The sequence below is a fragment of the Vanellus vanellus genome (genome assembly GCF_965231255.1).
Source record: "Vanellus vanellus genome assembly, chromosome: 24".
Taxonomy (NCBI): domain Eukaryota; kingdom Metazoa; phylum Chordata; class Aves; order Charadriiformes; family Charadriidae; genus Vanellus; species Vanellus vanellus.
In genome coordinates this window covers 5778653-5790844 of record NC_138929.1, presented here as the reverse complement: position 1 = coordinate 5790844, position 12192 = coordinate 5778653, and the positions used below count along the sequence as shown (strand labels likewise).

The window sequence follows — 12192 nt, the reverse complement described above, 5'->3', positions numbered from 1 at the left end:
ACACCTCTGGCTGCAAAATCCCCAGAAAAAAAAAAAAAAAACCAAAACAAAACAACAAACCAAAACACAAATCCCGGTTGCGATTCCCCCTCTCCTACGGCGTTGCTATTTTCTACCGCCCGCGAGTGTATTTGGAAGGAGCCCCATGGAAAGCAACAATCTCGCATTCCCGACCGCTTATAGCACAGCACGTGTCCCCCGTGAATCACCGCTGGGGATTGGGGCTTGGGTTTTGCCGTGAGTCAGAGCCAGCGAGGCCCCGCCGTCCGCCCCGCCGCAGAAATCCTGAGTCAGAGCTTGGAAAACGGCAGGAGGTTTAAAACCCTTTTTTGCTGTTGGATCTCGAAGTTTAGTTTTAGAGGAAATAGTTCCCCCGGGGAGACGTGGGGTAAGGGGAACGGGTTCCTCCCACTTGGATTTGGCATTCTGGAGGTTGGGTTAAGGGAAATTCCCCCGAATGTAGGAAAATCAGAGCGTGGGGTGATGATGAAACGTGGCACGGGGCTGCTGAAAGCTGCTTTGCATCCTCCCTCCCAGCACCCAGCCCAGGGTGAGGGCCGCATCCAGGTGGTCCCCAGGGAACCCCGTAACATCCCACACCCCCAGGGCACTTCGGATCTCCGGGTCACCCGTGTCCCCACGTCACCCGTGTCCCCCCACAGCACCCTTTCTTCAAGGAAAGCCCTCGGAGCAGAGGGTGAAGGAGCTTCACCTCGGGGACCCCAAATTCTGCCCCTTCCTTACCGCCATAATTAATTAAAGTTTGATAATAATTAACAGTAATTGCTCCGCTACACCCAGCTGTGCCCTTCCCGGTGCAATGGGGCCGTGTCCCTGCCCAGTGTCCCGGTGCAGTGTCCCAGTGCAATATCCCAGTTCCCCAGTGCAGTATCCCAGTGCAGCATCCCAGTTCCCCAGTGCAGTGCCCCAATGCAGTGTCCCAGTGCATTGTCCCAGTGCCCCATTGCATCATCCCAGTGCCATATCCCAGTTCCCCATTGCAGTGCCCTAGTGCAGTGCCCCAATGCAGTGTCCCAGTGCCCCATTGCATTGTCCCAGTGCCATATCCCAGTTCCCCAGTGCAGTGCCCCAATGCAGTGCCCCATTGCATCATCCCAGTGCCATATCCCAGTTCCCCAGTGCAGTGTCCCAATGCATTGTCCCAGTGCCCCATTGCATTGTCCCAGTGCCATATCCCAGTTCCCCAGTGCAGTGCCCCAATGCAGTGTCCCAAAGCCCCATTGCATCATCCCAGTGCCATAACCCAGTTCCCCAGTGCAGTGCCCCAATGCAATGTGCCAGTGCATTGTCCCAGTGCCCCATTGCATCATCCTAGTGCCATATCCCAGTTCCCTAGTGCAGTGTCCCAGTGCAGCATCCCAGTGCCCTATTGCATTGTCCCAGTACAATATCCCAGTTCCCTGGTGCAATGTCCCAGTCCCCTGATGCATTCCCCTGGGGTCCTCAGTACATGGCCCCAGCGCATTGTCCCCACGCCTGGCACATTGTCTTAGTGCATTGTCCTGATGTCACCGCGTATGGCCCCAGTGTCCCCATGCATGGCCCCAGGATCCTGGATGATCGTCCCAGTGCCCCAGAGCACAGCCCTGCTGCCCCACTGCATCACCCCATGGCATTGCTGCGCTGCGCAGGGCACTGCCTGGCTGCGTTGCCCTGCTGCCCAGCTGGCCCAGTGCGACATCCCCTTGTACTGGCCCAGTGCACCATCCCTGTGCCCTGGTGCAATGATGTCCCGGAGCACTGTTGTGTTGCACTATCCCGGTGCACTGTATCTGTGCGCTGTCCTGGTGTGCTGGAGCACTGTCCCATCGCACTGTCCCAGTGCACTGGAGCACTATCCTGGTGCACTGTCCTGGAGCACTCTCCCAGTGCACGGGTTCGCTGTCCCAGTGCACAAGCTCACTGTCCTGATTCGCTGTCTCTGTTTACTGGAGCACTATCCCTGTGCACAGTCCCATCGCGGTGGCCCCGTGCACTATCCCAGCACACTGGAGCACGGCCCTGCTGCACTGTCCTGGTGCATTGGAGCACTGTCCCAGCACTGTCCCGGTGCCCCGGAGCACTGCCCCAGTGCATTGCCCATCGCACTGTCCCAGTGCACCAGAGCGCTGTGTCTGTGTACTGTCCCAGTGCGTTGCCCCATTGCACTGTCCCAGTGCTCTAGTGCCCTGTCCTCTTCCAACTTCCTGGGACACCATCCCGGTGCATTGCTCTGGTGCACCAGAGCACTCTTCCTGCGCATTGCCCCGATGCAGTGCCCAGTGCACAGTCTCGCTGTCCCAGTACACTGCCCCAGTGTACAGGCTCACCATCCAGGTGCACTATCCCGGTGCACTTCCCAGTGCACAGGCTCACTGTTCCGGCTCTCCATCCTGGTGTACTGTTCCAGTGCAGAGCCCCACTGTCCCGGTGCACTATCCTGGTGCACAGACTCACCATCCCAGTGCACCCCCCCAGTGCTCTGTCCCGGTGCACTGGTCCCAGTGCATTGTCCCAGAACACAGGCTCACTGTCCCAGTGCACTCTCCCGGTGCAGACCCCCACCGTCCCGGTGCACTGTCCCAGTGCAGATGCTCATTGTCCCAGTGCACTTCCCGGTGCACCGTACTGGTGCACAGACTCACTGTCCGGATGCACCGTCCCAGTACAGATGCTCATTGTCCGGGTGCACTCTCCCGGTGCTCTGTCCTGGTGCAGACGCTCACGGTCCCAGTGCACTGCTGCCCGGTGCACTCTCCCGGTGCAGACCCCCACCATCCCGGTGCACCATCCCGGTTCTCTGTCCTGGTGCTCTGTCCCGGTGCAGACCCCCACCATCCCGTTGCACTGTCCCGGTTCTCTGTCCCGGTGCTCTGTCCCGATACAGACCCCCACCATCCCGGTGCACTTCCCGGTGCACTCTCTCGGTGCACAGGTTCACTGTGCCGGTGCACTGCCCGCTACTCTGTCCCGGTGCACAGACTCACTGTCCCGGTGCACCGTCCAGTTGCACTGTCCCGGTGCAGACGCTCACGGTCCCGGTGCACTGCCCGGTGCACTCTCCTGGTGCAGACCTCCACCATCCCGGTGCACCGTCCCGGTGCTCTGTCCCGGTGCCGGGTCCCCGCCGCGCTGCAGCGCCGCCCGAAACCCACAAGGGGGCGCCGCGGTGGGAACCAGCCGCGCGCTCCATTCAATCCAGCAGGGGGTGCGCGCGGGCAGCGCCCCCTCCCCATTGGCTGCCATTGGGAGCCAAGGGGCGGGAAAAAGGGCCGGGCGGCCCGTTTCGGAAGCGGCGCGCTGATTGGGCGGAGCGCGGAGGGTCGGATGGGGGGGGCGATACAAGGCGGGCGCTGATTGGTCCCTGCTTTCTCCCCTCACGGAGAGAGCCGAGCAGCGGGGCCGGCGCCGCCGTCGGTGCCGGCGCCATGGAGGAAGCGGCGGGTTGCGGGGCGCAGTTCCGCGCCGCCGTTCAGGTTATCCAAGGGTTACCCCGGAGCGGTGAGTAGGGGCCGGGAACGGGGCCGGGGTGCTGCGGCCGCGGCGGCGGCCGCGGCCGCAGCGCCCCGGCCCCGTTCCCGGCTCCGCTGAGGCCGTGTCGCTTCGTAGGTTCGTACCGGCCTTCCTATGAGGAGATGCTGCGTTTCTACAGCTACTACAAGCAAGCGACGGCGGGGCGCTGTCAAGACCCAAGGCCCGGCTTCTGGGACCCCATCGGCCGGTACAAGTGGTAAGGCCGCCGGGGGAGGGGGAAGGGGACCCACCTCGGGTCCGATGTCCCCATCCCCCCCCTCCCCACCTTACGGCCACTGTGTCCCGCAGGGATGCCTGGCACAGCCTTGGGAGGATGTCCAAGGAGGAGGCGATGGCGGCTTACGTGGCCGAGATGAAGAAGGTGGCCCAAAAGGTAACGGGGAGGGGGAGAGCGGGCTGGGGTGCTCGGTGGTGCCCGTGGCGAGCGGCGTCGCTTCCCCCCTCCCAGATCATCGACACGGTGCCCATGGACGAGACGACGGAGGAGATGTTTGGGTACTTTGAGCCGCTTTATGAGGTGATCCACGACATGCCCAGGCCCCCTGAGGCCTTCTTCAAGAGGAAAAGGGGTGAGTGGGAGTCGCTGTGCCCTGCTTGTGCCCAGCGCATCCCTCACCTCTGTGCCACACTCCTCTCTCTGGGCTTGTCTCTCCTGCTGTTCCCTGCTTGCTTCTGCACCGGTATGGCTGTCACCTCTGGGCTCTGCTCTTTGCCAGGGTGCATCGTTCTGCTGCTCCCTGAGAGGGGGAGAGGATGGACGCACCACGTCCTATCTGACTCCCCTGCCATCACACTGCTGAGGTACTTGTTTGGGCACCACCAAACACGCGTGTCTTCATGTGGCACAGGTGTCTTTTCAGCCTGGGCTTTCCCTCTGCAAAACTTTGAGGAGAGAACCTGAGATTTGGCTTCCAAGTGCCCCTTGGCCCAAATCCCTGTACGCGGTAGAGCGGTGGATCAGCTCCCGTGGAGTGTTGCAGCAGGCAGGCTGTGCTTTCTCTTGGCGCCGGCCCACCTCCGGGCAGGGCAGGCTGTGTACAGGGAGTGTAGGTCATCTGATGTACACATCTGGATAGGCCACCCAGTTTTTGCAGCGGAGTGGATATGGAGAAACTGGGCTTGAGAAATGGGATTACCGGGACCGCCTTGTGCTAGATCAGAGTCCTTTCCAGCCATTTCCATGCCTGTTGCTGTCGCCTCAGGCTGAGAGGTGGCTGGGGACCTGTCCCACCCCCAGAGCAGGGCAGTCCTCGGTGTATCTGACTTGTGAGAAGCATTGGCATGTGTGGTGAGCTGGATGTTGTGGTTCAGAAAGGTGTTGGCTATTGCGGTGCTGCATGTCTGGAGGTTTGGCTGTGCTGCATCTCCAGTAGATTAGCTCAGCAGCAGATGAGCTTTCAGGGTATATTCACAGCGGGTGTGTAAACTGTCAGTGCTTTGCTAATGTTGGAAGAGTGCTGACAAACAGCCTCACTCTCTGCCTGTCCCCAGGCATCTGTCCTGTGTCTGACAGCTCCTGTCACCCCCTGCTTCCAACAAGGATGCCAAAAACATGCCACCTGTAGGGCTTGGCCTCAGGATGGCTGTGCCTTCCCATGGTACCCAGGCGCTTTTGTTCTCTGTTTTGATGCTGAATCCCTTTAAAAGGCAAATAGACTTTAATTCTCTTTGGAACATAAAAGCTAGGTCTAAACTCCTGGTGATTACCCGCTTGGGAGTGTCATCCTGTGCTACTGTCACTTATAAATGATACTCTGTGACTTAAATCCACAGTAGCGTCTGTGGAGTGAATGAGCCCAAGGCGACTGAAACGGTGGTTTAAGCTGCTGAACCTCTTACGCTGTTGAGTCATTTGTGTTAAAGGTTCTCAAAACCGCCTTCAGATTGTGTGCGACTGCAGCTTTTGTTACCAATAATCCAGAGGAGAAAGGTGATTTTTAGCCACCGCGGCAGGTGAGAGCAGTGTGTGGCAGATGCGGGGCCCTCGGCGGGTGCAGAGCTTTTGGGGGACAGAGGTGCTGTGTGGAGAGAGTCCGGGCGGGTTTGGTTTTGTTTATTTACAAAGTCAACACACCGTAAAGTGGCACTTGGAACCCAAATCGTGAATGGTTCAGGGTCCTGGCAGGTCTCCAGCCTCACCAGCATCTTGTACGTGTAGGTCAAGACTCTGAAGCAAACGGAAGCTGACAATTAAGTCCTTGACGCACAAGCCTGGTGCCGCTCTGCGAGCCCCGTGGGTGCAGGGGGGCCGGTGTTGGAGCTAGGCGGTGATGTGTGAGGTGGCGGGACCCTCCCTGCACCCCCCCACCCCGTGGGGCAGGCTCAGGGGTCACAGCACACATGCTGAGGAGGGATTTGGGGATGTGGACGGTCCCTGAGCAGAGCAGCCCTGGCCCTAACTCCTGTGCGGGGTGAGGGCTGCCCTTGTCCCCCCCCCAGGGGGTTCAGTCACCTGAGGGGGTGGGGGTGTCCCACAGCCGTGGGCATGCTGTGATGGTGAAGGCAGGTTGGGAATGGTGGAGATGCGTGGGCAAGGCAGAGGCAGGGCAGCATTGCCACATCCCTGCCTGGCCCAGAGCAGGGAGCAAAGTCCTGGGGGCCGCTGGAACCATGGCTGGGCTTAACCCCGTGGGCTCGGTGGGGCTGTGGGGAGCGCTGGATCCCTGGGCCCAATGTGGGGTGCTGCTGCCGCCTGCTGAAAGCCCTCACAGTCGATGTGGCGTATGCTGCCTAAACAAGGCTCTCCCCAGCCAACGCTTCTTGCGTTAGGCTCTGTTTGTTACCATGGGTTGTGCTGTGTGCCCTGCCAGGGGACGAGGACAGTGGCCGTCACCTGGTTGGTGTTTACCCAGCTGTTGGCTGGTGCTGATCCCTCTGCTGCTGCAGGGGCTCAGGGGACAGGGACTCCTCTGTCACCCCTGGGTGAGCGAGACAGTCTGCACGGGGTAGACCCTGCTGACTGGTTGAATTCATGTGGATTCCTAGCCATGAGCAAACGGAGCTGGTCCCTCTCCATCTTTGCCAGCTGCTGCGTGTGGCTGGAAGCTGCCGGCCTGCCTGGCAGGGGGCTGGCCCTGCATCCGTGTGTCCCCCAGCTGTGCCGGCAGGGAAGCAGTGCTGAGCCCAGCCCGCAGAGAGCCCGCACTGCAAGAATCACCCGCAACACTTTAATTCTCCTCTTCCCCTTCCCCTCTGTGCAGGCAGTCAGGAGCGGACGGCAGGCAGTCAGGACCCCAGCCAGGATGACCCAGCGAGCAGCCCGGCTCCGGAGCGCCCTGAAGACGCCCTGCCTGAGGAGCAGTGGAACGGGCAGCACGTGCCAGGTTGGTCTCCCTGGTGTGGCCAGCACCTGGCAGAGACCCTGCGGAGGAGGCTCCGGCGACGAGGATGGGCCTCCATCTGCGCACAGAGCTGTTAGCTTCAGGCACAGCTGGTCTGACCCTGCCGGTGTTTCAAGCGGTGCCCAAGTCATGGCGAGCTGGAGCTTTTTGTGGGTCCAGCTCTTGGCGCTGGTCTTGGTCTTGGGGTTCCAAGCGTGGTGGTTTGACTCTGCGTTGCTCTTACCTGTGCCAAGGGGCCTGATTCTGCTAAACCGCAGTGAGAAGGCGAGGGTGTTTCCCTGTGGACTGGGCAAACGTTGCCCTGGAAGGTCTGTGTTCTGGGAGGGGACCTTCTCTATCGGCTGAAGCCAAGTCCGGCCCTGCCACGGCACTGGGAGCCACGGTGCTGAGCCCCAGCTCTACCTGCCTGTGCCATGGTTAACACCTTGATCCTGGTTTTTCTTGTACAGCCCCTCACACACTCGCACACCCACCGCTGTGTGCTTCCCTCGAGGGCACGTGCAGCTCTCCCAGCCCGGAGGGGCCCCTCACTGTGCCCTGGGTTGGGTAGTGTGCTCCGGGGAGGGAAGCATTCCTCCCGCTGCCAGCTTGGACCTCCCCAAGGAGCATATATGGTCACAGAGCCAGTGCCGTGCCCATCCTCGAGTGCATGTGGGCTGGCAGCATGCAGGGAGTTGGGCAGCGTCCCCGCCTGCGCGGTGGGGTGTGCTCTCACCCTGGTAGCAGTTGGTGTTGTGGAAACGGTGCCTGCTCCGTGACAGAGCAGCTGGGGCCGTGGATCCTGTTGGAGGGGCTCCCCACTGTGCCAGGGTTTCGGCTGGCTGCTGCGGCAACCCTGTCCCCAGGTGGGAGCTGCATGTGGGCAGAGAAACCCACCCTAAAATGGCACCGTGTCGGCATGCCTGCCCATGAGCGGGGCTCTGTGACACCATGAGCAGGAGAAAGGGGAATTCAGTCCTTAGATTCACGGCCATGATCTGGGTGGTAGTAACAGAGCCAGTTCCTTCCCCCTCTGTGCCTCAGTTTCCTTCTCCTCCTGCCTTGCCTTGTGCACGCAGACGCTGCCTTCCTGTCTGCTTGCGGACCTGTTGCCTTGTGGCTGCGCTGAACTTCTGCTGCACTTCGGACACAGCCGAAACGCCTCTGCCCTGCCGGTGCTGCCTGCGGCTGAGCCGTGTGCTTCCCTTGCAGGAGGTGGGCTGGCTCCTGCCGCCGAGGCACTTGGGGGTAGCCAGGTGACCAGTGACTCTGAGGGGGACGTGTACTGCGACACCCTGGAGCAGATGGAGCCTGAGCAGGTAACGGAGGGCTGGGAAACGCTGAGGTCCTGCTGCACCGCAGCAGAGGCTCTGCCTGCTGCCAGCCCTGCCCTGCTTGCACTGTACAGGCAGATCCCTCCGTACTGTTGGCTCCCCCAGCTCCGCACGCCACTGTGGCACCGCCACTTCAGAAATCCAGTGAGACCCAAAAAACCTACGGGGCCACCTGGCTGCACCCCTCTCTTCTTTGTGCCCCTCTTGGAGCCTGGTCCCTGTCACTGAGGGGAGGCTGAGGAGCCCTCGGTGTGCCCCGGCACCACCCATAGCCCCCATTGTTCCTGCAGAAGGGTGCTGGTGGGCTGCAGGGGCTCCGCAAGGCTGGTAGACTCGAACAGGGCTGGTGCGAGCACCTCACTTGCACCGCTGCCACATGCTCTCTGCTGCCTGGTACTGCGCAGCTCAGCTGCCACAGGCAGCATTTGGCACTTGAGGTGCTTCAGCGGGTTCGGTGGGCAGGAGGAAGGGAGCCGCTTGGCTGCCTGGCTTCTCCCTGGAGTTCTTCTGCCACCTTGAGCCTGGGCACCTTGCTTCTCTCTGGCGTTCCGCTCATGTTACCTCCCAAACCATGCGCTAACTGGTGTTGCTGGTGAGATTTGCCTTCACTCAGCCCCATGCACCCTCCACCACCAAAAATACCACCGTGGGGCTGGGGGAGAGACGCCACCACTGCCCTGGCATCACCCGCCTCTTGCTGGTCATGCCTGTGGGGAGGGCAGCAGGGGGTCTCAGGGCCCTTCTTCTCTCCCCTCGCGCAGGCTGGGCAGCTGCTGGGTCTCTCCTCGACCGGAGAGTCGGGGCCTGAGCCCCCGATGTCCCCTGGGCTGGGAGAGCGGGGTGAAGGCAGAAGACTAGAGGGGAGGAGCAGCGCTGGCCTGGTGGCCCTTGGCTCTGAGAGAGGTGGGTGCAGCATTTGGCTCCTGTGTGCCTCCGCCGCTGCTCCTTCACTACCTCCCAGCAGGCAGGGCTGGCTGGCGGGAAGCTGAGCAGAGAGCTGAGGGCTGCTGCCACCAACAGGGAACAGAGTTTGGCTCCAGCACCCAGAGCTGGGTCGTTCAGAAGCTGCGAGGTGTCCCGAGTATCCCCTCTCTTTGCCCCTTGGTCCCCAAGGAGTTTGGTGTCTTTGCCCCTATAGGACGTGTCTCTTCTGTTGCCCATTTCTTGCTAAATGGCCTAAATTTGGGGGATGCTCTGCTGGCTCCTCTCCAGCAGGCGGGCAGGGAGTGTGGATCCCTGGCTGCCTGCTCTGGGGGTGGCATTGCCACCCTCACCCATGGGACAGTAGGGGTGATGCCGCTGCCTCACCTGGGCACAGTCCACCCGTCTCATTCTTCTCTTCCCCCTGCTAATATTTCCAAAAACCCTCCTGGGCTGCTTGACCTTGGGAGTTGACTTGTGACAAGGCTGATAAAAGCGGGCTGGGCTGTCCCCAAAGTGCCATGGGGGCTGGCACTGAGCCCCTGCCTGTCTCCCGCTCGCAGTGTGTATTATCTGGGTGTTTGCTGAGCAGGTTTGGGGCCTGGCAAGCATGCGGGCATGGCATCCTGCCTGGTGTTCAGTGTGCCACTGTCACCAGGAGAAGCGAGGTGACCAACGTGCACCACTGCACCCACCACGTCGGCGGGCTGGAGGTCACTCACTGCCACCGCCACTGCACTGGTGGGATGTGGTGGCCTGTGTCCCTGGGGCCGGCTGGTGGAGGGGGATGTGGGTTGCTGGGTTGGGTGCTCCCGGCTCTGCCAGGAGCAGCTGTGGTGTGGGCAGAATGGGCAGCGTGCAGGCACCCCAGTGCGATCTGGTGAATCGTGCAGTTGGGCGACAGCGCACTGGCATCCTCAGGGAGCGCAAGGGGCACTCAGCCTGCCTGCTCCCATCCGGACAGGCACTACGTACCTGCCCCCCTGCCTCTGAGCATCGCTTGTCTGTGTCCCACAGATCTCCGGTTCACCGGGGGAGAGCAGGACGCCAGGAGTGCCTCCGAGCTCACCCAGGGGCTGCCAGCTGAGCTGGATGCCCACGTGGCCAGCATGGTCCAAGCCCTGCAGGACGACATGCAGCAAGTGCTGGAGCGCCTGAGCGAGCTGGAGACGCTCACCTCCACACAGGTATGTGCTGTGCCACCTGGGGAGCCACCACGTGCCGGTGCTGGCTGCCATGGCTGTGATGCCCACGCCGGCGTGGGCCAGGCCGGCAGGGCTTGGCCCTGGTGCCTGCAAACAGGCAGCCCGGGGTGGCACAGGTGCGGGGAGACCTCTGGGATCGGTGACACATACCGGCAGGGTGGAGGACAGACTGTTATGATCAACCCTGGGGTGCAGGCAGGGTGCTGCTGCTCCTGTCATTCCCATCTTCCCTGGGCGTCCCAGCCCAGCTGCACCATCCAGATCCTTCACGGGAACCCTGAGTGGGCTCAATTCTGCCCATTCCCTCTCTCTCACAGCGATGCGGGGATGGGCAGGCCCTGCCTGGACCCCAAAACCCTCGTCTCTTGCAGGGGGACGCAGCTGGGACCAACGCCGGCCGGCCACTTGCTCCACAGGTGAGTTGGAGGCGGTGGCACAATGGATATATCAGGGACATTGGGGGGGATCTTTGGTGACACTCCTGTCCCCCTCCCCACACCACCTCTCTCTGACCCCTCGCCAGGCAACGTCCCCGTGGCCCTTGACCATCACCCCGCGCACCCTCCTCTTCCTCCTCACCTGGCCCTTCGTCACCCAGTGGCTGCTGCACCGCTGGCAGGGCAGGAAGAGGTGACAGCCGTGTCCCCCATGCCACCGCCGGTCCTGAACCGGGGTGTGTGAGACGGCACCATCCCGCTTAGCACGAGCCGAGGGGAAGCGCCACGGGATCGACGTGGGAATGGCCTCACCCAGCCACAGGGGGGGTTTCTCCTGCGGGCCGGAGACCCCAACACCCCAAGGGAAGGGGCCACCACTGCGCACCGCCCATTGCCACCGTCACTCTCTGGGTCGGGCCAGCACCGCCGGGATGGCCAAAGGACCGTCCAACCACCAAAAGACATCCCCGGGGGGGGGGGGGGGTGGTGGGAGGGGGGGATCCTATCGCCACCACGCACAGAGGGACAGGGTGTTGGGTGGGTGGCGGGGGGGGGACATGACAGCCACTGTCCCCATCCCTGGAGACGGGTTCCATGACATGCTTCGACCTCTGAACCTGCCTAAATTAAAGTTGCCTTTTCAATCCGACCCCGGCTGCCTGCTGCGGGGGGGGACGGGGACGGGGGGGACACAGCCATCACCCGGGTCACCCCAGCTGCCATGTCCCCAGTGTGTGTGTGGCGGGGGGGTCACAACTGTCCCCACACCCCAACCTCTTTGCCACCAGGTCGAGGTGGTACCCCTGGGGTGCCACCGCCCCCCCCAGCCCACCTGGCGTGCCACAGCTTCCCCCCCCCCACCCCCCCAGCAGGTGCCACCGCCCCCCCAAGGCCGTGTGCCCCTGGGAAAAAAAAAAAAGGAGACGCGGTCCCTTTAAGGCGGCGCTTCTTTCCCGCTCAGGTTTGTTTACATCTTCCTCCGCGCCCCCGCACTGGCCTTCGTACCCAGCGCCGCTCCGCGATTCCTCCGCCCGCCCCCTCCCCGCCGCTCGCCCGCCACCCCCGCAAACCCGGGGCCTTCCCCCCCCCCCTCCGCCCCGTTACAGCCCCTCCGGGGCGGCAGTTTCGCAGCGCGGCCCGATGACTCCTCCGCGCTGCAGTGGGACTCCTTTTCGGGCCGCCCCACCGGCTCCGGGGGGGGGGGTTGGGGGGTGTGCGCGGCCCTGAAGGTCGCCGAGCGCCGCTTACGGCGGCGCCCCTCTGCGCGTAGTACGGTCCGGCCCCGCCCCCTACCCCCCTCCGGATTGGCGGCGCCGCACGCGAGTGACGTCCGGCGCGACCAATCGCGACCCCCACATGCCCCGAAGCCGCGGTTAGGGGGCGTGGCTCCGGCGGGCGGACCCGCCCTCCGCGCCCTCCGATTGGCGGCGGGGCGGGCACC

The 12192-nt window shown here is 62.6% G+C and overlaps 1 protein-coding gene across 3 annotated transcripts; it reads left to right on the top strand.

Moving 5' to 3' along the window:
• Window positions 1–3387: 3387 nt before the first annotated feature.
• Window positions 3388–11221, top strand: ACBD4 (acyl-CoA binding domain containing 4). 3 transcript variants are annotated; one of them, XM_082495158.1, is made up of 10 exons: window positions 3388–3501; window positions 3610–3730; window positions 3823–3907; window positions 3983–4103; window positions 6735–6857; window positions 8067–8173; window positions 8950–9091; window positions 10127–10296; window positions 10686–10730; window positions 10838–11221. In XM_082495158.1, the coding sequence occupies exons 1-10, from the start codon at window positions 3429–3431 to the stop codon at window positions 10946–10948; spliced, it is 1098 nt and encodes a 365-aa protein (XP_082351284.1). In that variant the 5' UTR covers window positions 3388–3428; the 3' UTR covers window positions 10949–11221. The 3 variants fall into 3 exon arrangements, with proteins under 3 accessions (XP_082351284.1, XP_082351283.1, XP_082351285.1); XM_082495157.1 differs by having other exon boundaries at window positions 10632–10730; XM_082495159.1 differs by lacking the exons at window positions 8067–8173; window positions 8950–9091 and having other exon boundaries at window positions 10632–10730.
• The last annotated feature ends 971 nt before the right edge of the window (window positions 11222–12192 follow it).